General features: G+C 35.6%; 1 protein-coding gene, 1 long non-coding RNA gene and 1 pseudogene across 2 annotated transcripts; all 3 read left to right on the top strand.

Annotated features, from left to right (window-relative positions):
* The first annotated feature begins 5,321 nt into the window (after positions 1-5,321).
* LOC137741881 (probable leucine-rich repeat receptor-like serine/threonine-protein kinase At3g14840) lies at positions 5,322-6,860 on the top strand (annotated as a pseudogene).
* Positions 6,861-15,879: 9,019 nt separating this feature from the next.
* LOC137741835 (uncharacterized) lies at positions 15,880-16,707 on the top strand. The gene is made up of 4 exons (XR_011069344.1): positions 15,880-15,951; positions 16,106-16,174; positions 16,460-16,531; positions 16,635-16,707. It is a non-coding gene; the product is annotated as an uncharacterized lncRNA (long non-coding RNA).
* Positions 16,708-19,372: 2,665 nt separating this feature from the next.
* LOC137741827 (probable leucine-rich repeat receptor-like serine/threonine-protein kinase At3g14840) lies at positions 19,373-22,894 on the top strand. Its single transcript, XM_068481542.1, has 8 exons — positions 19,373-19,591; positions 19,774-19,969; positions 20,505-20,654; positions 21,008-21,126; positions 21,251-21,461; positions 21,578-21,815; positions 22,103-22,253; positions 22,390-22,894. Exons 1-8 carry the CDS (start codon positions 19,415-19,417, stop codon positions 22,738-22,740), a joined length of 1,593 nt encoding a protein of 530 aa, XP_068337643.1. The 5' UTR covers positions 19,373-19,414; the 3' UTR covers positions 22,741-22,894.
* The last annotated feature ends 1,974 nt before the right edge of the window (positions 22,895-24,868 follow it).

Genomic DNA, 24,868 nt, shown 5'->3' with positions numbered 1-24,868 from the left:
CAAGGCGTCGAGCTCGACCTCCCATGAAAGCTACACAGGAAAGGAAAACGTCAGTAGAAGGAAAGATGTGAAATGCATAACAAAGGGAATGTGTTTCTAGACCTGCCGGGAGGAGATTTCGGCCATGCCCTCTGGTTCATTGCTCGAACCTAGAGAACTTAATGGCCGAGCCGAGTGCCTAAGATCGCTTCTCAATTCACGCGGCCGATGGAGGTTATCTACATATAATATTTACAACCATCCAAAGAAAGTTTGTTCGAGGGATTACTTCATATACTATCTACTTATTTAAGGATGCTCCAAAGACTGGGTTCAATCTTCTCTTTCTATGTGCATTAGATAGCTGGTTGAATAATCCACTTTTATATCAATTACATTTACATTTACTCTAATTTAAGCTATATTGTTTCTTCCAATAGACTTTCATCCCCCGCCAAAACCTGTAAGAGCAACTCCAGCATTGGAGCCCTCCCCTCTGGCAATGCACTATTCAATCCACCTAATGAACAGTAACTGCCCTTAATGAACAGTAAATAGCCCTAGCAATAGAATTTGCATCTCCACCGTTACACTTCAATAGCCCTGGCAATAGGCAATAAAATATTAGTATTTTTATTTATTTATAAAATAATACAAAATCATTTTAATTGTAATATCGGATAAGATTTTTAATCGTTCTCGTTGCGCCACGTGTCATTATCCGAAGTATTATTAAATAATACAAAATAATACAATTATTGGTGATGGATTTCTGATAAGATTGTTAACCAATCACGTCGCGCCACGTGTCATAATCTGTTCACAATCTTTGAGGATAGATTTCCATCAGATTTTTAACGAATGACGGCATGCCACGTGTCATAATCTGTTCACAATCTTTGAGGATAGATTTCCATCAGATTTGTAACGAATGACGGCATGCCACGTGGCATTATGCACAACCTAATCCTTTCTGAATCCTCTATATAATCCACCATCCATCCTCACAAATCTCACACCAAAATTCTCAAGATCTCTATCATTATTCATAGTTTCTGTTTCCTTATTCACAAAAATCTGTATCATTATTCATAGTTTATGTTTCTTTCTTTCAATGTCTTCTTCTTCTTCCTCAAGGATGATGTGGGAATTCAATCAGGAAGAGGAAGAATTGTTTAACGAATCAGAAGCAATGTTCAATCACTAGGGGTAAGAAATGAGAGGGAAGAGGATGAGGAGCGTCAAATGAGAGATGACGAAGTAAGAAAGGGCAGAGCCTCACATTCCCGTTGAGTCATCCAAGCTGCGGCTCAGATCTGCAGGCCCAGCCGTTCCGGAAACCTTGATAGCAGCAGGCAACGACAAGGTATGGAACTCTTGGATGATTATTTTGTTCCTAATAGTGCATTCCCTGATACGTACTTTAGACGTCGTTTTAGAATGGAACGACATTTGTTCAACAAAATCATGATTGCTGTTTGCAACCATGATTCTTATTTTGTGCAAAAAAAAGATGCTTTTGGTGCTATGGGTCTACTGCCTGAGCAAAAAATTACTGCTGCCTTGCGGATGCTTGCATATGGAGCATCTGCAGACCAAGTGGATGAGATAACGAGGATGGGGAAATCAACCATTCTTGAGTCCCTGATGAGGTTTTGCGAAGCAATCGAATCTATCTACACCGCTGAGTACCTCCGCAAACCTACACACATGGACTTGGAGCGGCTGTTGAAGAAGGCGGAGATGCGTGGCTTTCCTGGGATGATTGGAAGCATTGATTGTATGCACTGGACGTGGAAAAACTGTCCAAGTGCATGGCAAGGCGCTTACGGGGACAGAAAAGGAGCAAAAAGTATCATTATGGAGGCGGTGACATCTTTTGATACATGGATTTGGCACGCCTTTTTCGGGGTCCCGGGAGCTCAAAATGACATCAACGTCCTTGCCCAATCCCCAGTGTTCAACGATGTTCTGCAAGGAAAGGCACCAAAAGTTACGTATGAGGTCAACGGACGTATGTACAACGGGCCATACTACCTAGCTGACGGCATCTACCCGCGATGGTCAACATTTGTCAAAACAGTGCCACGTCCGCGGAGTGCAAAGGAAAAACACTTTGCAAGCTGTCAAGAGGGGTGCAGGAAAGATGTGGAGCGTTGTTTCGGTATCCTCCAAGCTCGTTGGGCGATTGTGAGGGCTGCTACCAGATTGTTTGATGTAGAGTCGCTTCGATCCATCATGATGACGTGCATCATTCTTCACAACATGATTGTGGAAGATGAGTACGATTATGAAGCTGTTGATGAATATGAGCCAGACCCGATGAACAATTCAAGAACACGTATATATTGTGCTCATGACGCCACCGATGAGCCCGTGCAACATGAGCCATTACAAAGGGATGGACGTTACAATGAAAGGCTCATTCAACGATATACTGCATTTCAAATGCCAGACATGCACAATGCCCGACAAATTGACTTGATAGAACACCAGTGGGCATTGAAACAAGCTGAAGATAATTAAGTTCATTTAGTGTGTTTTTTTGAATTTGGTATGTTTATGTTTATGTAATTCTTAGTATGTTTATGTTTATGTTTATGTAATTTTTTTATGTTTATGTTTATGTAATTCTTAGTATATGTAATTTTTTTATGTTTATGTTTATGTAATTCTTAGTATATGTATTATAAGAAGAAAACAGAGTCACACTTCGTGTGGGTTTTAATCTATGTAAAAAAGAAGATAATTAGAACAATGGTCATGGACTTTTAATTATTTTATACAAGTAGAAAATCACTTTTTTTTTTTCAATAAAAGAAAATATTAGAGTGGGCTTAAACAATAATAAATCACAATTGGCATAAAGCAAGGAGGCAGAGGGTTTGTTAATAACTTACCAAGGAGGCAGAGGGTTTGTTAATAATTTTCATGTCGTGAGGAAAGCAAGGAGGCAGAGGGTAATTCTTAGTATAAATAACTTACCAAATTAATTTGTGTAAGGTAGATGATAATGAGAAGGTATTTATAGAAAAGTAAAAACAATTTTTTTTACAATTTTTTTCAGATTTTTCAGATATTTTTTTGAATTTTTTTGAATTTTTTACAATTTTTTAAATTTTTTTATTCAATTAATTAATCTCTGCCGTTGGATATAAAAAAATTTGAATTCCAACACTCCAGATTGTGCCACGTGTCACAACGGTAACATTTCAGATTTTTAAAACTATTTTTTCATTTATTTTTTTATTTATAAAGCATTTTAATATCCACCGTTGATCTCAGATCGAACGGTGGATATTAAATCTGACTTAATTTTTTTTTTTACCGTTGAGATCGAACGGTCCAAATTAAGTGACCGTTGAGATCTAACGCACCGTGGGAAGCCACGTGGCTTCCCAACGGTAACTGACAGCTTTTTTTTTTCTTCTGATTTTTGTGTCGGCGACGCGCCCCCAAGCGCGGGTGGGGTGCACGCGCCTGACACAAAAAATTAAATATTGCGCTGACGCCACCCTGGCGTCAGCCTAACGTCACGCCCACCTCGGGCTCTCGGGCTGGCAATCCCCCACGGGCCCGGAGCTCGGGCCTCCACCTTCCATCGGGCTAGCCCACGCTGGAGCCCTCCCACCGGCCCTCGGGCCCTTGTTTTCGAGCCTGTCCCCCGAGCCAAACCCAACGCTGGGAATGCTCTAAGTGACGCCTCAACTGGTAGAAGTGGCGTGCCTGTAGGTGGAAGTGGTGTGCATGTAGGTGCTGTGGTTGGAATTGTGGTTGGATGAGTCTTCATTATACTACCGATAGTTGGTATTCTTTGGAAGAGAGGCCTCCTAGGGCAACAAAAGACATTGGAGGATGGTATTAATTTGCAGTTTATTCTGTTATACTGGTTTTTCCTTTTTGTTTCTCCATTACTTTTTCTGAACGAGCTTTTTTCGTAACTAATTAAGGACAATATTTACGCTATTTTGCATGGTTCTCCTGCGTATTGACATGCACCACAAAGACAGTAATTATTTATATATTGAGCTTTCCGGCACTTTGATGTTGCTGTAATATATTTATCGTCCAAACTCATGATGCAAAGTGTCTACCTATAGATCCTGTTACTAGTTAAATTCTAGAATCACGCACCAAATATCAAGAACTAAGAATGCTATCATTCTGGAAGTTTTCTTAGACACAATTTCTTATGAGTTTTACTTGTTATACAGATTTGAAGGGTGTGGACCTGCAAACTGGTAAATTTACCTTCAAGCACCTCAAAGATGCCACAAGTAACTTTAACAAAGCCGATAAGATTGGTGAAGGTGGTTTTGGTTCTGTTTACTAGCAGTGGTGAAGCTAGGATTTGCCAGGGGAGGGGCAAAATTCAAAGAGTGCAAGGTTTAATCGAAGCGGTTGCTTTCATATTGGAGAGTGCAAAGTTTTAAGTCAATACTCATAGTAAAAAATAGTTTTTCCATCAAAGCGGTTGTAAGCAATAATATCAAAGCCAATGTAAGAAGCTTAAATTGGCTAGGGTTAGATCCTCTTAAAACATTAGGTGCTAGTCAAATAACGGACTAGCACCTAGTAGCTAGGTGTCTAGGCGAGATCTAGGCAGGAGCTTAGATGGATTTAAATTATCGTAAAATAAGCATTAAACAATATTTACATTGTTTTTAAAAAGTAATACAATATTTATAAATAATGTGAGAGTTTAAGATAAATACAATGAGAGTCTTAAAAGAGAAAATAAAAATACATACAGAATAAAAAAATTAATAATAAATGAAAGAAATGGGTTAATAAACCACAAAAAAAAAGGTGGGGCCAGACGCAAACCATGTAACCAACCCCTTTAAACCCAATACCAAATTTAAAACAATCTCAACTTTTGCTATCTTCATAACCAAACGCAAACCAAGCCCTTTTAAACCCAATACCAAACAGAACTCTTCTTCTCCGATGTCTGCTAATCTCCATGCCATGGCTATGGTTTCTTCTTCAACCCATCTTCTTTCCTCCATCTTCTCTTCCCCACCCTCACGCGCGCCCCCCAACCTCTCTCCTCCGTCTTCGTCATTCCTCTGCAAATCCAACCAAATTATCGCCCTTCCTCTACAAATTCAACCAAGACAGCGGAAGGGCTGAACCAGCACTCCTAGGCGTGTTTTCCAGCGAGGGGAGGAGCGGCCGCCACTCCTCGCCCTCACGTAGCTTCGCCACTGTTTACTAGGTACTCTTCGAAGCAAATAATTTATTTGTTGATTACATTTTTTTTTTTCTAATTTGATGTTGTCCGTTCTAATGAAAGTTAATTTGCTCCATAATGATGCGAATTTGACTATCTTTCTCAAATGTACGACGTTCAAGCAGATGGCACCGTAATAGCTATTAAGCAGCTTTCTTCCAAATCAAAGCAAGGGAATCATGAATTTGTTAATGAGATTGGCATGATTTCTGCTCTGCAACACCCTTATCTTGTCAAGCTCCACGAATGTTGTATTGAAGGAAATCAATTATTGCTTGTCTATGAGTACCTGGAAAATAATAACGTCGCTCATACTTTCTTCAGTAAATATTAGTCTTGTTTGCCCAAAGTTCATTTCATCAGACAGTGGCATAAAAGGTCTTATGCACTAAAACTATGTCCCTTACAACTAACTTTGTTTAATTTGACAAAGTGAAGGGGTAGAAGAAAGTCATTTGAAGTTGGATTGGCCAACAAGGCACAAGATTTGTATTGGTACATCAAGAGGTTAATTTGGCTTATCTTCATGAGGAATCAAGATTGAAGGTCGTTCATAGAGACATCAAGGCTACTAATATTATGCTTGATAAAAATCTTAACCCGAAAATATCTGACTTTGGATTGGCTAAGCTTGATGAAGAGGATAATACAAACATTAGCACCCATATTGTTGGAACTTAGTGAGTCCCTAAACTTTTATTTATCTTCTTATTCTCTTGTTTTGGTCTTCTTCCACCCTTAAAAAGAAGATAGAGCAATGGAAAGTCTATAACTTACACAAGTTTCAACCTAACCAAATCTTTGTTGTTCAAGAAATTTCAATGGCAGATTTGTTCTTTGAATATAGTTGTATCACTGTGTATCTCTTTAACTATTGGATTAATCTTAAGTACTCAATTAGCAATATTTTTACTAATTATTTTAGCTAAATCTGGGTTAATGATATGATTTCATGATATTGTAGGGGATATATGGCGCCCGAATATGCAATGTGGGGTTATCTAACTGATAAAGCAAATGTCTATAGTTTTGGTATTCTCATATTGGAAATTGTTAGCAGGAGAAACAACACAACTTACTGGAAAAAGGAAGAAAGCTTTTATCTTCTTGATTGGGTAACATGAATCTACTACTTCCTAATTAACTTCAATTTTTCTTAATATACCTTATATGTGTGAAAGTACATTTGAATCGGTGAAATTTAATCCAAAGACAGAATTTATATTGCTTTTGTTACTTCCATCTTTTGTAGGCACGACTTCTAAAAGAGCAAGGGAATTTGATGGAACTCATTGATCCAAGGTTGGAATCAGACTTTAACAAAGAGGAGATGACTGTTGCAATCAATGTGGCTCTCCTTTGTTGCAATGTTACTTCGACAGCTAGGCCTACCATGTCTTCGGTTGTAAGCATGCTCGAAGGAAAGGCTGTTGTTCAGGAGTTGGTCTTGGATCCAAATGCCGAGAGTATTGAGATCGACGCAATGAGGAAACATAAATCTAGTTTTGGAAAGGGCACATGCGAGAAACAGATAGAAACGGGGTCAACTAAAGGGCCATGGACTGCTTCGTCTGCGTCTGCTCACGATCTGTATCCCATCAATCCTGATTCAAATTACTGGGAGAACAGATGCAAGAGAACTTGAGCTGCACGGTTAGCAGTTCGACTCAACCTTAGCACACTCAAACATATCAGCTAATAAATCATCTGTATTTCGTCTATAACTATTTTCTTTTTTCTTTTTGATAATATAGTAGAAAGCAGAATTGAAGAAGTTTCTACAGCATGGTAATTGTAAATTGTGAAATCAGGTCTTTTCAGTTTTTTAAAGCTCGTATTGTGTATGTAAAACTAGTTTGTTACTGCTTAAATTACAAAAAAAGCGGGTATCATAAAAAGCTTCCAGCTTCAGAATTTTATATATTACAAATCGTCACTAAAGTTTTAAAAAGTCAGCTAAGTTCAGGCAAGTTCCATCATACTAATTACAAATACAAAAATTGAAAAGGAGGGGAATATAGTAAGTTGGTTGAACACTATACTATTTTTGCTATGTGGTTGTTTGTGAAGAGAGTAGATAATGTACACCAAAATCGGAAGGGATGGGAATAGAGTAAGTTGATTAAGAGAAGGAACTTAAATTTAGTAAAATCGGAATGACGTAGGAGAGCTAGGGGGCATTGGCTTGGGGTGATTCGAAATGAGAGAGGTGACTTTGTGGTAGCAACGGCAATAAAAATTCGAGGAGTCTACTCGGCGATGCTGGCTGAGATCATGGCGGCTCGGGCAGCAGTGGTTTTTGCTTATAACCTGTCGGCAACTGACTTGGAATTGCAGGGGTATGCAATGGTTGTTATCAATGCCCTTCAAAGGGATTTGGCAACTCCATGTAATGGTGCCTTTGGGCATATTGTGAATGATACCCGACATATTTTGAAGTCTTTTCCGCATTGGAAGGTCATGTTTGGTCGTACGGCAGGCGAACAAGATTGCTCATCGTCTTGCGAGATTGAGATTAACATTGGATGGTCAAATTTTTTGATTTGAAGAACCTCCGGATGTAATTTCTAATTTTCTTTTTGAGGATATCATTACTACTTAATTTAGAGGTGCGGAACGTTCTTTTTCCCTTGATCTGAGTTGGAATTCCTCACAAGGTTTTTATCGAGATCCATTTTAGCACCATATTCTCTTTGATGGTACGTTTTCTTTATTTTTTCAATGGATATTGTACTTAATTTCAAAAAAATATATATTTAGTAAAATTGGAAATCATTTGTGGAGGATTTTTCTATATCAATATATTGCTAATATATAAGGTAATGCAAGATTCAAAGGATATGCATGAAGGGAAAAATGATACGTGATGTAAATTATTGTATAAAAGAGGGAACCGGATCCCCTCCGGACCATTAAAAATTGAGTCTGCTGAGCAGATGATCCAAACCGTTGAAACTTGATTAAACGGCTACAATTATTATAACTTTTAGAGGTCCTTTTGTTTGTAGCCGTTTGATCAAATTTCAACGGCACGAGTCGTCTGCTTAGCAGGCTCATTTTTTAATGGTCTGGAGAGGATCCAGTTCCTAAAAGAGAAACAAATTGCCAAGTTTTCTTAAATTTAGTTTTGGAAGTTCTGAAATTTTCTTATTCATATACCAACCAACCTTTCCTTTTGATTGAGTGTTAGTGAAGAAGTGTAAGATTAATTTCGAACTACATTTATTTAGCCTTCTGTCACACTGTGCCATTCATTGCTTTAGCTAAATGTAGACATGCACTTAATTTCATGCACAACTTTTTTAAAGTTTTTTCTTTTTATTTCTTTTATATCATTATGTCAGCGTCGGATTAGCTGATGAATATGACTTTTCTCTTTGACATAGCATTTGTTTTAGCTAAATGTAGACATGCACTTAATTTCATGCCCGACTTTTTTAAAGTTTTTCCTTTTTATTTCTTTTATATCGTTATGTAACCGTCGGATTATCTGATGAATATGACTTTTTCTCTTTGATTTATTTTGTCGTTAGTTTATACGTCCCCGTCTTTATAGTGTAGCTTAAATTATTAATAATAACATTGATTGTAATAAAACAAGGGTAAATTATAATTTATTCTTTCAAGTACGAGGGTCAATTATAACTTCATATAACATTTTAATTTCATATATTTAGTCATATTTCTTTTCAGTGTCAAATATTTGTTAAAAAATCTGTTAATTTCATACATTTAGTTATTTTTTTTTTTAGTTTCAAACATTTGTTAAAAAATCCGTTAAGTTAACTGTTGATGTGGCAAATATAAAGTCCTCATTAATGCTAACATGGATGCCAACTTTGCACCCTGTGAATAAAAAATAATGAAAAAATAATTAATTAATAAAAAATTAAATTTAGATTATAATTAAAAACTAAAAAAATTTGAAAAGAGGATATGGGCAAAGCTTGCCCCTATAACCCCATCTCTTCCTCGACTCCATCCCTTCTCCTCTGCGCTTGTCTGCAACCAAGAATTTGATTCTTGGTTTGGGAAGCTTCTTCCGTCACTGCCTCTTCCTCCAACAAGTCCATCAACGACATCCTTACCGGCTCTGCCGTTCCCGGCACCATCTCTCCCGACGACACGTCATTTCCTGTTTCTTCTCCCCCCTTATCGGCTTCTTCCATCACAGATGATGCCGCCCCGGCATGCTACAGCTTCCTGCACTGACAACTATGTCTCCTCGTTCAATGCTGCCGTCAATCACCGTCCTAACGAGTCTTTCGCGACCTTATCGGCCGCGAACCGCATGGAGCTCCAGCACTAGAACATCGAGGCAGGGGGTTGTCCACATCCACCTCGTTCGACGGAATCGAGGTGTTGGGGCTGAATCGGGTGGAGCCCCGCCGCCAGACCTGCCTCTCGCCCTACTGAGTCATGTCGAGATCGAACTCGAGAGTGACGGAACGGACCCAGCTGCGAGCGAGTTGTGAGATCGTGGGTCCTGGTGGTGGTGATTGGAAGCGTATAGGAGTGTGAGCCGATGTAGAGGAATTGGTTACCGAGGATGACGGCCAAAAAAAAAAAAAAAAATCATTCACCAAGCTGCCCAGATCCTCCCTTCAAATTTTTAAGTTTTTAATTATAAAAAAAAATATTGATTTTTTATTAAATTATACTTTTTATTATTTTTTATTCACAAGGTGCAAAGTTGACATTCATGTCAGCATAAATGTGGACCCTACATTTGTCACGTCATTACTTAACGGTTAAATTAACGGATTTTTCAACGGATGTATAAAACTAAAAAGAAATGTAACTAAACATATGAAATTGAAATGTTTTAAAAATATTGTATAAGGTTGCAATTGACCCCATACTTGGGGTAAAATGTAATTTACCTAAAAAAATAATATATTCTAAAAAACGGAAAAAGGATTATTTTTTCGTTTTCAGATGGTGTTGGACACAATTTATTTGTTAACAACTTGACATGAACACCACTGTTAAGCTAATAAATAAATTTGAGGCACAAACATGGATTTCTTTTCTAACAAGTTCATCACTTAGACATTCTACATAATTAACATTTAAATAGGTGGCCAAATTATATCCTAAAGATATTGATTGTATTAAAAACATGTAAGTATTGTAGTCAAATTCATATTTTTATCACAAATAGTCCCTGAAATTGACTAGCGCATGAAAATGATTCTGAAATTGAAACTTGATCAATGTTGTTTATGAATATGGAGATTGTTGTTTGGTGGCTGGGTTCAAAGAAGAAGGAGAAGATGAGGATTGTTAGTTTGTTGTTTTTCTTCTTTGTACGTTTTTAAATCTTTGAAACACTTTCTTTAATCCATGTGTCAACATATTATTGGAATGTAGAGTTTTATGTATTTCATATCAGCACATAATAGAATTTTTTTTTTACAAAATCCAGACAGAAGACGATATTATTCAATTTTCAACTTCAGATATCATCTTGATGTGGTGGGTCAATCTCAGAAACCACTTATGATAAAAACTCAATATAATATAATAACTTAAGTTTAACAAGTCACTATCGGTGAAACCAATCTTTTTAACATGTTACTAAGGAGCCTATTCATTGACTAATCTTTGTAACATGTTACCAAGGAGTCTATTCATTGTCAAATGATAAGATAATTATATTAAATTTAACTAAATTACGGCAAGCAGAATTCAAATTTGGTGCAGAAAAAAACACACTAGCGTAATTAGCTTGGCTAAACTCAAATCTTCTATTTTAAATTAATTATTTTACAAGTAATTTATGTAAATGTATCCTTAATTATATAAATAATTAAATAAAAATAAATAGAATCAGTGGTTGGGAATATATTTTTTCCCCTTCTTGATTGGTCTTTGGTTTTAAGGGCAAGTAAGGTAACACAAGTCATTGACTTCCGTTTGTGTCCTTCGAGGTCCACTCCTTCCCCTCAAGCGAATAAAAAGCTGTAATTCAGACTCATTCTCCTCACAAATCTCTCTTTCTTCGCCACTCTCACAATTTTTCATACATACAACCCAGCAAATTCAAAACCACTAAACATATTCCATCCAGCTAGCCGCACAATTAAACTGATCATTTTGTCTCTGGTTTTCTCTTCGAATGTGAAAGACTTTGCTTAGAGAAATGATGAATATGTTCTTCCCTCGACTTCTTCCTCATTCTCTTTTCTTTGTAGCTTGCTTTGTAACTTTTTCCTTTGGAGCTACTCGATTGCCAAATGATGAAGGTACGAGTAATTCACCTCAATATCTCTATGTCAAAATCTTTCTTAGTTTCCTTTGTTTCATTCTATAAATGATAGTTTTAAGTTCGTTTGATAATCTTTTAGTTTTCAATTTTTTTGAGTTTCCAAAATTTGGTTTGGGTTAATTCTGGTTTTCAGTTTACAATTTTCGAAGAAGTGAAAACAGTTACCAATGAACTAAAAATTAAAAACTGAAATTTAAAATGGTTATCAAATGGACCTTAGGTAAAAAGATATTTGTGTGAACTTAGTTGAAATTTGTTGCATTTTATTTTGCGTATATGCAGTGCAAACTTTGAAAGACATAGCAAAGACACTGGGGAAGACGAACTGGGATTTCAGTGGAGACGCAGATCCATGCAGCGGCCAACTTCCATGGACTGATCTAAGCTTACCCAAAGCAGTTCAGAATGCCATCAGTTGTAATTGCTCCTATGAAAGTTCCACTGTCTGCCATATTACCAACATGTAAACCTCTCTCTCTCTCAAAAACAAACATGCCCGACTTAGAACTTAGTGAGATTTTTCAGTGTGCTCAAAATATGAACTAATATAATACGTATCATTATATAAATAGTGAGTTACTTGTGTTAAAAAATTAACACAATTTGAAAAATAAAACTTCCTTCCATTTATACAACAACACGTGGTATACTTCTGAACATAATGAAAATTTTCTCTACATCTCATAAGCTAATACCAAAAAATAATGCTAAAGAGACTAAATTCTAATCATTAAATTTGCAAACTAAATGATGTATCACAAATAGAAAGCACGTTTATTGACGTTTAAGTAATAATTCAATCATCAACTTTCATGTTCTTTAGTTTTCAAAATTATGTCTCCAAATTTAATCTCCCTAGTATTACCCCATACCAAATAATCTTATTGGGTTTTTGTGATTTAAATTGATGTGCATTTATTGGTGCCGCCCCCAGCAAAAGTTTTACCGGAATATTTTTAGATCGCTGGGATATTTTCTTCGATTAGAATTACGTAATTAAAATGCTACTTGTTTAAATTGACGGGGAGGCAAATTCGGATTTGGTACATCCTTTAAATTTAATAAGAGAAGTGCCATTAGACTATCAACTAGTTAGTAGAATGGTAATGGTGCTAACTTTTTTTGTTGACGCCTCATTTTTCAATTTCTTTGATTAAACTTTTGTTCTTTTTTTTAAGAATTTGATTTAACATTTTTTATACAATTTTATTAGAAGCATGTTTGATTTTATTGGTTCAGTTAATTATATAGTACATTTTGTTTCCTGGTACATTTAAAATCGAAAAGTACCAAAAGTTGGTATGTTTGTTTTTAAATGTACCATAACTTTTAAAAATATTTTTCATATAACAATACGTAAAATTTTAATAAAAATAATGAAGTTTTTTTATGAAAGTATTAATTATTTATTTTTTAATGAAAGAAGAGACTAATTAAATATAATAACAGAAATACAAAGTTAATTTTTTAGTGATAATGATGAATTACTTAAACTAATATTTTTAATAAAGTCATCACTCAGTACTACGATCTGGTGGTATTCCTCTTCACTTGGAAGTGAGAGGTCTTAGGTTTGAATTTCGTGAATGGCGAATTCGATACCAAATTATAAAAAAAAATTAATAAAACCACGAATTTAAAATTCCTAGATAAAAAATGGAGGAAATTCTAAATTCTTGGTTTTCAATTTATTTGACACGTAACATGCACATAAGATTATTGCGTTAATAAACACTAATTTAAGTACTTAATGTGATAAAGAGACATAAGTTGGAAAATAAACGTTGGGTTATATAGAATTGTCATTGATTAACTTATTTCTTAAGGCATTAAAAATTGCTCATTATAATTTTCTTTTCTGGATAAACAGTTTGGTCGTTGTGTTTTGAACGAGTTCCATCTCATGCAATATTTAGAAATATTAAGAGAAAAATAAAGAAAAAGTTGAGAAGATAACTTGACTAAGCAAAAGCAACGTACAGAATGAGCAGAAATTTTTTTTAAGTACTCAGTATTCAAGTAAGTAATTTAAGTGTTATAAATGAGTGAAGACATAAAAAAAAAAAAAAATATCATTTTTCTCACTTATATTATGATATGCGATGTACTGCTTGAAAAAATCTCTTCTTAATAAGCATTTTCTCCTACAAAGAAATTTTTTTTTTTTTTTTGGTCAAGGGATAGATTTTGTTAGGTTAGATGTTAAATTAGTCATCAATAGGATTTGAACACACGTTGTCATGCAAAGGCTCAACACTTTTACATTACTGTAGTAAAGGGCCACTTGCCTCCTACATAGAAAATTAACCATGCATGTAGACTAAGTGAGACAAATAACTTGCATTGAACGAGTTAAATCATAAAATTTTACATTTAATCATATATAAATACGTGTAAATTTTTGTTAACATGGTATATAATATTATATCAAAAATATTAAAAATAATAGATTTGTTTGATATAAACTGATCACAAGTGTGTGAGGAGAGATTTTTTTTTAAAAAAAAAAAAAAAAAAAAAAAAAAGGGATTAACTGGTTATTTTGTCACGACAATTCACCTTTTCGAGAGTTGAAAAAACTCATAAAGATAGCAAGGAGAGATGTTGATTAGATGGTTGGAATTCGGTTTTGTGGACCCCATGTCTATTTGATATATGTATCAATCAATTTTTTTTTTCTTGTTGCCGTTGAAAAGTACCAATCAATTTTTCATTACACGTCCCCCAACTCGGGCCTGTTATTTGAGCCCGCCCTTTTACTTGGGTCCCTCAGCCCAATCGCTCGCATGAGCTGGAACAAGAAGAGGAAGGCAATTTAATGAAATGGTTGCCGGTCCACTACCCACGGTGGAGTTGTTCTAATCTAACCCCATGCCCATGAAACCTCTAAAATAAAGTGGGAATTATAAGGCTTAGTGTGGGCCTCATCGAGTTGCCTATTGGCAAGTTGGCACGTCATATTCAATCATTCAACCTTATGTCGGGCAAGGTAGCTAGCTAGGCCTATTGATTTCAATTGGATTTGAGGGATGTTAGTTTAATAGCAAAGTCGAGCTCGTTTGTTTCTTTTGATTTTCTCACGCCCCGACCTTAGCTTTGAAGAGATTTTTTAGTGTGCTAAGAATACGAGTCCGCACACCAAGTATCATAATATAAGTGATTAAGTACTTGATAAAAAATTTACAACCACTTGTATTATGACACTTAGTGAACCAGTTTTGTTCTCTACACACAAAATTTCTTCTAGCTTTGGGGTGTAAAAATTTTAAAGCTTTTATTATGTATGTAAAACGCTACCGTTTAGAGCTACGAAAAGTGATTATCACTCATCTTTTTCTCTTCATGCACCCTATTGATTTCTAGCCTTTGACGAATCAAGGGACATGAATAAAACCAAATTATGCAATAATCATTTTCATAAAGCTAAAAGTTATTCTTGACATGCAAGTTGGATTGAAAATTTCGATTTCGACCAATTCTGTTTTTGTCGGGTTACAAACAAAAATATGAAGAAAAATGGAACACATCTTAAAATTAAGCCGCATTTGCCATCGTTACATAGTTACTAATTTGTGATCCATCATTGGGTATAAAGCCAACATAATTCTGATATCTCTAGACCCTAGTGGGGTTTCCATTTTCCCAAATCCTTTACCCTCTAGATTTTTAATTTTTCTTCAACCGGCAACCAATTGGAAGTTTTTCTTGGTCTAATAAGACCTTTGTTGTGCCTTGAAATTCAAGAAATGCAGAAAGACTAATCCATTTCCTTTATTGAATGACCAATGAAACATCAATTACAACCTACCATGGACCGCAATTCAAGTTAAGCTTATCTGCAAAATCGAGTTCATGGGAGGTGACCAGTTTGCTCAATTACGACAGCAATGTGTTTTTGAGCTGGTCATGAGCCAGCATAGACGTTCTGTGGCATGCTGCGTTGTTAGAACTTGGTATTACTGCTGTACTGTATTTAGGCTTGATTCTTGCATACTTGATCGACGTACAACATTTCGCAGCCACCATGATTCTTGCATACTTCTTGTACACGAACAACTTTGTATCGGCCTAGTTATTAGTTACAAAGTCGATGAAAGAATGATTCACAGTGTGATTGTAACAAATACACATTTAATGTTTGTGTAATTCCTCAAGTTTTATTCTTTCTAAAGAACATTGGACATTTTCCTTCGGTTTTAAAGTAAAAAAACCAATTCCTTCTTCCTATTTAATTCTCTGACCAAAAGTAAGTATTTTCTGTGATAAATTAGTGTTTTAACTGTTTGGTCGCATTTTATGGCAGCTTTTTCTTTTAGTCACAGTATAGATGGCGTAATGGATATCTGTTAATTTGCAACTGATCTTTGAAACCATGTTTTCCGATGAAACACAGAATTCTAAGATCCCAAGATTTGCAAGGAACACTCCCAGTAGAGCTGGTAAATCTCACCTATCTTCAAGAAATGTAAGCATATTTTTACCCCTCCAAGTTTACATTATTAAAAGTAAAAAGAAAATAAATATGTGTCGTGTAAATGGTTTATTCTAATTTCATACATAGCTTACCTTTATTTCTGTTGTCAATGAGACGATAACTGGTTTCTTTCTTTCTCCTTCAGCGACCTCAACCGCAACTACCTGAGCGGTACCATCCCTCCAGAATGGAGCTCTCTTCCACTTCTGAACATGTACTGTCTTCTCTCAAACTGCATGCATTTTTGTGTTTGATGTTCATGTCACGTTCTTATTGCTTTATTTGGTCATTCCAATGTTCTTCAGCCATTTCTTTCTTAAACTATGAATCTACTACATTGAGTTTTTTTCATGATGGGCTTCCGTGGTCATGAGGCGCTTGAATCATAAATATTGAATCGAACACATGGGGTTCATTGCCTTCGTATTGACGAACATGTTAATGTTATTGAGCCTCTTGCTTGATAAAAGTGATCTTAAGACTACAGTTTTTGAAGCAGATCCCTTCTTGGAAATCGTTTGACGGGTTCTATCCCCAAAGAGCTTGGAGACATCACCACCCTGAAGAGTTTGTGAGTGTTAATTGAGCATTTGTTTCTTGCTTACCCCATTTGATTCTGTGGAGATCCTTAATGATGTTTTTTTTAATCAATGGAATTGAATTTATTTGTATAGTGACATCAGTTTCAATAATTTCTCTGGACCTCTCCCTCAGGAGCTTGGATCTTGGGCCAACATAGAAAGAATGTAAGAGTCCTATTCAAATTTTACCGTGTTAAAAAGTATTTGGTTTATTTGGAACTTTCTTTCTTGTAGACAAATTCTGGATGTTTTCACCAGTAAATCATCTACTTCTTTATCATTGATATATTGTTATGTCTATTTTATACTTTGGCTGCTTTCCTCAAACAACTTTACTGGGGAGTTGCCAGAAACATTTGCAATGCTTACCAAAATAAAGGACTTGTAAGCTTCTGTGGTTTTTCCTTCTTAAAGGTTTCCTGAGCACTTATACATTTTTTTCACTGCTTTCTGTTACTAATTCGAAGTATTTTCCCTTTTCCAATCATTATGCAGTCGGGTTTGTGACAGTCACTTTTCCGGACAGATACCTGATTTTATTGAGAACTGGACAAATCTTGAAAAACTGTGAGTATTTTTCTTTTTTGTGTCATCTTTCTGCTATTTGATTCTGAATTTTATCTCTAATTCATATGTTATGACTCGTTGAAACAGAGTGATTCAGGCTAGCGGTTTGACAGGGCCAATTCCTTCTGGCATTTCTCTTTTGACGAACTTAACTGACTTGTTAGTATATCCCGTCTCTATTTTTAAATACAAAACGATTAGCGAAATGCGTAGTTTATGTTCATGGCTCAATTTTAACTTGCAGGAGAATCACTGACTTGAGTGGACCCGAATCACCCATTCCTTCGCTGAATAAGATGAAAAATATGAGGACACTGTGAGTTAATGGTTCCATGACACACAATTTTTGTCTGTACCAGAAGTCTTCTGTAAACTCCAAGCTTTTGTGTCTGTTGCAGGATGTTGAGGAGTTGCAACCTGATTGGAAAGATACCTCCATATCTTGAGCAAATGAACAAGTTGGTAACTTTGTAAGTACAAATGTCTTAGTCCCTATTTTTTCCGTCTTCAAATAAAAAATTTCTTCTAGATGTGATTCTACTAATTCAATGATTATTGAAGTGACTTATTAGACAATGTTGGGTGGACTTTATGTTTCTGTATTTATTAAGAGAACATCTCTTTCAGATATCATTTCCCTCTCTGCAGAGGGCACATCTAAACTGCATTTGCTATTTGTTTGTGCAGAGACCTCAGCTTTAACAAGCTGACCGGAGAAATTCCAAGCAGCTTCGGTAGTCTACCAGATGTGACTTATATGTAAGCAAATGACCAATCTAATCTTTCTTACATGAAATTCAAGCAGATATTCTTCAATGGTTTTGTTACACCCCAGCCTGACAAGCTGGAAGTATTTCCAATCACGATTACTATAATTAAGAGTCACGGGTTATACTGCAATAAAATTTAGTTTATTCATTATAGTCATTACTACTCATGCAATTAACTGACATAAGGTGATCCATTGGATGTGTCTTTCAGATGGAAGTACTGATCTAATGGACTCAGAGTTGGCAAACTCAAATTTTCAAACCTTCACAAAGAAATTCCTAAGAATAAACACTATATTCTTTACTGAGTTATTCTGTATTCATTATTTTTAGATTCTTAACTGGAAACTTGCTGACTGGACCTGTACCTGCTTGGCCGCCAAGTCTCAACGTGTAAGCTTCTCTTCCAAATGCTACTCTTTTGCTACCAAGGAAATTTATGCTTTTTTTACTACGATAGATATAAGACTATTATATCAAAAACTTAATTCGAACCATGTGAATGCCTACCTCTTTCTCCTCACCCTTGTTTCCTTTTGTTAGCGCTTCTTTTATTCTGGTTTATGAAACCTCAACGAATATGAGGACTGGGGGGAAGATGATTAATAATGAAAATGAAAGGATGAAGAAAATCACACAGAGAATGTATGTCCTCGCTGCTCTGCAGAATGCAGCAGGGGAAAATCCCTCTTCATTCAATATTCTCTCACTCTCTCTATCACACACAAGTCATGCAAAGAGAATATTACCTTAGACATCACAAAGTGATCTCAGCCACACATCTAGCTATTTTCCAGGATCATCACACATGGCATTATTTGCCTTGCATCTTTGAACCCACACTTGGCAATATTACAACTCAAGTGAATACACAATTAAGCTCATAACTTATTTTTCACTAATTCTAATCAGCTAGAGACTTACAATTCAACAGAATTTGCGTCCTAGCTCTTTTTGTGCAGTGATCTTTCATATAACAACCTCGCCTTAGAGGATGCAAGTTGTCAACCACAAGTCGGCCTGTAAGAATGTTTCATTAGCTTGAAGTTAATCTGTATGTGTTATGTGGAGAAAAGCTTAACTTTTCATTTTTGTTAATTTCTGCAGTGATTTGTTTGCAAGCTCGTCAAAAGGCAATAGTTCGTAAGTTCCAATTAATCGTCTCAAAGCATGCACCTATAAATTTACTTTGGCATCCAACGGTGTATTTTGTACTCTCTTTTTTCCAACTTCTTCTCATTTATGATTGCTGACATTTTCTGTACCCTGAATTACTCTATCAGGAGAACTGTTTCATGTTTAAAAACTTCAGAGTGTCCAAAATGTAAGCCGAGTTTCTACACAATAATTACCTTTATTTTTTCGGTTCATTCTTTTTTAGTTTTCCTCCTTAATGCCAACTTACTTCCATTTTCTTTTTTCACAGATTTGCACTACTCTCTCCATACAAATTGGGCATTAAGCAGCACCGGTTGGTTCATTGATGTTGAACGCCCTTATGACACCTTTATAGGGACTAATGGAACTAGACTCTCTATGGCCAATCCTCAACTGTACATGAACGCACGCCTTTCTCCCATCTCTCTAACTTATTTTGGGTTTTGTCTGGGAAATGGAAACTACACTGTAAACCTCCATTTTGCAGAGATAATGTTTAGAAATGGCAAAACATATAAAAGCTTGGGAAGGCGCATATTCGACATTTACATTCAGGTAAGTATCGCATCCACTTCCATGTATACCAGTGAATTATTCTAATTTTCAACAAGCATTGTTTATATTTTGGACGATTTGATGTTAACTTTCACATTTATGATCATGAAATGTTAAGCAACTAAATTAGTATATATACGTACATATATATATATATATATATATATATATATATATTGCAGGGAAAACTAGTGAAAAAGGACTTCAATATCATGGATGAAGCTGGTGTGTTTGGTGATGTAGTCATAAAGAACTTTACTGCTCCTGTGACTAATAGTACATTGGAGATTCGTTTCTATTGGGCCGGGAAAGGGACGACGGCCATCCCTGTTAAAGGAGTCTATGGTCCACTTATTTCTGCTATTTCAGTAGACCCAAGTAAGTTTCCACTGATCTTAGCTTTGTCTAATTACTATGCGTCGACCATATGCATTGATATATCTACTAAATTAAGAGACCCGACTTCAGTTCTGCAAGGTTCTTCTTCAATATTTCCTTTCCCTTGTAATTTCACAAAAATGCTTCTGCGTGTTTCTTCTGTTTTACATAGTTTGAGCCAAGACTTGAAGAAATACTCTTAAATTTTCTTATCATATAATATGCTGTTTTTTATTTTTCTAGGTGACGGGTATGCGCTTTTAAATACAACAAAATTCAACTTCGAACATTTTAAACTATTTACATGAAAACTATCCAGTTCACTTAAGGAAACATATAATATTTAATTACAACCATCCAACGAAAGTTTGTTCAAGGGATTACTTCATTTACTATCTACTTATTTAAGGATGCCCTAAAGACGGGGTTCAATCTTCTGTTTCGTTTTGCATTAGATAGCTGGTTGACCAATACAACCTCATATTAATTACATTTACATTTACACTAATTTAAGCTATATTCTTACTTTCGACAGACTTTGATCCCCCGCCAAAACCTGGTGGAAGTGGCGTGCCTGTAGGTGCTGTGGTTGGAATTGTGGTTGGAGCAATCTTCATGATACTACTGATATTTGGTATTCTTTGGAAGAGAGGCCTCCTAGGACAACAAAAGACATTGGAGGATGGTATTAATTTGCAGTTTATTCTGTTATACTTGTTTTTCCTTTTTGTTTCTCCTTTACTTTTTCTCATCGTGTTTTTTCGTATCTAAGTGCAATTTTATGCTATTTTGTATGGTTTTCAAGCATATTGACGTGCACCACAAAGACAGTAATTATTTAGATATTGAGTTTTCCGGCAATTTGATGTTGATGTAATATATGTATATATCGTCCAAACTCATGATGCAAAGTGCTGCCTACAGATCCAGTTACTAGTTAAATTCTAGAATCAGGCACAAAGTATTAATAACTAAGAATGCTATCGTTCTAAACGTTTTCTTAGACACAATTTCTTATGAGTTTTACTTGTTATACAGATTTGAAGGGTGTGGACCTGCAAACTGGTAAATTTACCTTCAAGCAACTCAAAGATGCCACGAGCAACTTTAACAAAGCCAATAAGATTGGTGAGGGTGGTTTTGGTTCTGTTTATAAGGTATTCTTCGGAGCAAAGAATTTAGTTATTGATTACATTTTTTTTCTAATTTGATAATTTCCATTCTAATGAAAGTTAATTTGCTCTGTAGTGATGTTAATTTGATTATCTTTCTCAAATGTAGGGCGTTCTAGCAGATGGCACCATAATAGCTGTTAAGCAGCTTTCTTCCAAATCAAAGCAAGGGAATCGTGAATTTGTTAATGAGATTGGCATGATTTCTGCTCTGCAACACCCTCATCTTGTCAAGCTCCATGGATGTTGTATTGAAGGAAATCAACTATTGCTTGTTTATGAGTACCTGGAAAATAATAGCGTCGCTTGCGTTTTATTCGGTAAATACTAGTCTTGTTTGCCAAAAGTTCATTTCTTCATACAGTGGGCATAAAAGATCTTATGCACTAAAAATATGTCCATTACAACTAACTTTGTTTAATTTGGCAAATTGAAGGGGTAGAAGAAAGTCAATTGAAGTTGGATTGGCCAACAAGGCACAAGATTTGTATTGGTACAGCAAGAGGTTTGGCTTATCTTCATGAGGAATCAAGATTGAAGGTCGTTCATAGAGACATCAAGGCTTCTAATGTTCTGCTTGATAAAAATCTTAACCCGAAAATATCTGACTTTGGATTGGCCAAGCTTGATGAAGAGGATAATACACACATTAGCACCCGTATTGCTGGAACGTAGTGAGTCCCTAAACTTTTATTTATCTTCTTATTGTCTTGTTTTGATCTTCTTCCACCCTTAAAAAAGAAGATAGAGCAACGGAAAATCTCTGACTTACATAATTTTCAACCTCATCAAATCTTTGTTGTTCAAGAAATTTCAAGGGCAGATTTTTTTTCTTTGAATATAGTTGTATTACTGTGTATCTCTCAAACTATTGGATTAATCTTAAGTATTCAATTAGCAATATTTTTACTAGTTATTTTAGCTAGATTTGGGTTAATGATATGATTTCATGATATTGCAGTGGATATATGGCGCCCGAATATGCAATGCGGGGTTATCTGACTGATAAAGCAGATGTCTATAGTTTTGGTATTCTCGTATTGGAAATTGTTAGCGGGAGAAACAACACAACTTACCGGAAAAAGGAAGAAAGCTTTTATCTTCTTGATTGGGTAACATGAATTTACTACTTCCTAATTTAACTTCAAATTTTCTCAATATACCTTATACGTGTGAAAGTACGTTTGAATCGGTGAAGTTTAATCCAAAGACAGTTTATATTGCTTTTGTTACTTCCATTTTTTGTAGGCACGACTTCTAAAACAGCAAGGGAATTTGATGGACCTAGTTGATCCAAGGTTGGGATCCGACTTTAACAAAGAGGAGATGATTGTTGCAATTAATGTGGCTCTTCTTTGTTGCAACGTTACTTCAACAGCTAGGCCTACCATGTCTTCGGTTGTGAGCATGCTCGAAGGAAAGGCTGTTATTCAGGAGTTGGTCTTGGATCCAAAAGCCGAGAGTATTGAGATCGATGCAATGAGGAAACATTTTCAATCTAGTTTTGGAAGGGGCACGAGCGAGAAACGGATAGAAATGGATCAGTCAACTGAAGGGCCATGGACTGCTTCATCCGCGTCTGCTCGGTTATCTGTTTGAGTCAACCTGAAATAGAAGCGAGAGAACTTGTGCTGCACAGTTATCTGTTTGACTCAACCTTAGCACACTAAACATATCAGCTAATAAATAATTTGCATTTCCTCTGTAGCTATTTTCTTTTTTCTGTTTGATAATATAGTAGACAGCAGAACTGAAGAAGTTTCTACAGCATGGTGATTATAAAATGTGAAATCAGCTCTTTTCAGTATTTTGTAGTATGATAAAATGATTTTCTTTTCGAATAATAAATTTATACTTCAATACCTAGATTGGATCAATTGTTTCGATCAACTTCCTTCAAAATAAAAACTGATCATAATCTTGGCTGCCAAGTTTGCAACACAGTGCAGCGTTTTAGTCAGAGGAAAATGGAACACGTTACTTGGCAGCTAAATTTTGGTATTTGAATGTTTTCGAGCTTATACTGCCAAGTATAAAATAATGGCTCATGCTGTTGCTAAAATTAAAGTAACTTAGTACTAGTTTGTTACGGCTTAAATTATAAAATAAAATAACATAAAAAACCGGTATCATAAAAAGCTTCCAGCTTCAGAATTTTATTATCACAAATCGTCACTAACGGTTTAAAAAGTCAGCTAAGTTCAGGCAAGTTTCATCGTATTACAAATACAAAAGTTGTAAAGGAAGGGAATAGAGTAAGTTGGTTGAACACTATACTATTTTGGCTATGTGGTTGTTTGTGAAGAGACTAGGTAAAGTACACCAAAATTGAAAAGGAGGGGAATACAGCAAGTTGGTTGAGAGAAGGAACATAATTTAGTAAAATCGGAAATCATTTACGGAGGATTTTCTACAAAAAAATATATAGCTAATATATAAGGTAAGCAAGATTCAAAGAATGTGCCTGAAAAGAAAAATTATACATGATGTAAATCATTCCTAAAAGATAAACAAATTGCCAAGTTTTCTTAAATTTAGTTTTGGAAGTTCTGAAATTTAGGTATCGTTTGGTATGCAGACGGGATAGGACGGAACAGAATGGGACGGGACGGGACAGGACGGAACGGAACGGAACGGAAGCAAAGATGCCCTCGGATGGAAACAAGGAGGAAGAAGAAGGAGACGGAGAGGTTATAATTTTGCGTTCCACGGATGTGGAACGAGTCGTTCCAGGGGGTGAGGTGGAACGAAAATTCACCCAAAACTCGTTCCACCCGTTTTAGGCGCACCAAACGTGAGACAGAACGCCTTGTCCCACTCTGTTCCGTCTCGTCCCACGTACCAAATGGTACCTTACTTCAATTGGATTGATTTTGATTGTTGTAGAATATAGGTATATACAATTACAAGAATCCCTACATTGCTAATCGGTACGAAGTAATTAAGTAATCAGCCTGTGATGCTCTCCCTTGTTAAAAAGGCCCAACTTGCCTAATAGAGATTTAAAACGTTCCTTTCCCAAAGCTTTAGGCGCACTACTGCAGGATTAGAAACTATGTTTCAAAGCTATAAGAAATTGTTACAAAAGTTAATGTTATTTACATTGAAAGATGTTTGAGCTTTTTGAAATTTTTTTTACACGAAGAGCATAAATTAGATGAATGAAGCTCTTAGAATTCTTTGAACCACTCTACGAATAGCATAACCTGTCAATGATTGATTGTGCAACAAAAATTAGTAAAAGAAAATTGAAAGATGTTTGAGCTTTTTGAAATTTTTTTTACACGAAGAGCATAAATTAGATGAATGAAGCTCTTAGAATTCTTTGAACCACTCTACGAATAGCATAACCTGTCAATGATTGATTGTGCAACAAAAATTAGTAAAAGAAAAACTCTAGTTGATTTAGGCATGACTTTAATGGAAGAGAAGGAATCTCAAAACTAATAAATAAATGGAGGAGCTGTGAGAGAGAGTTGGACCAAAGGTTGAGAAATATCTGCAGAAATGCGAGATCGAGCTCTAATATCAACGGATTTATCCATTCAACAAACGAATAAATAAATAAATAACGTTATTTTAGTTAATTAAAATTGTTTAACACTACGTTTGGTTGCCGAGAAACCGCGGAGGATTAGAAAACAAAAATTTCTGGAGATGTGAAATTTTAGTTCCTATTATTCCTTGTGTAATTATATTTCTAGGCATTGGAAATGGAAAACTGAAT

The sequence above is a fragment of the Pyrus communis genome, chromosome 8 (assembly GCF_963583255.1).
Source record: "Pyrus communis chromosome 8, drPyrComm1.1, whole genome shotgun sequence".
Classification (NCBI taxonomy): domain Eukaryota; kingdom Viridiplantae; phylum Streptophyta; class Magnoliopsida; order Rosales; family Rosaceae; genus Pyrus; species Pyrus communis.
Note: the sequence above shows the minus strand (reverse complement) of the source record. Positions and strands in the feature narration are given on the sequence as shown.

Coding starts and splice junctions, on each gene's coding strand:
- LOC137741827 (XM_068481542.1), top strand. CDS start 19,415: ATGGCCAATCCTCAACTGTACATGAACGCACGCCTTTCTCCCATCTCT. Junction 19,970..20,504: donor TGCTATTTCAGTAGACCCAA/GTAAGTTTCCAC, acceptor TACTTTCGACAG/ACTTTGATCCCCCGCCAAAA. Junction 20,655..21,007: donor ACAAAAGACATTGGAGGATG/GTATTAATTTGC, acceptor CTTGTTATACAG/ATTTGAAGGGTGTGGACCTG.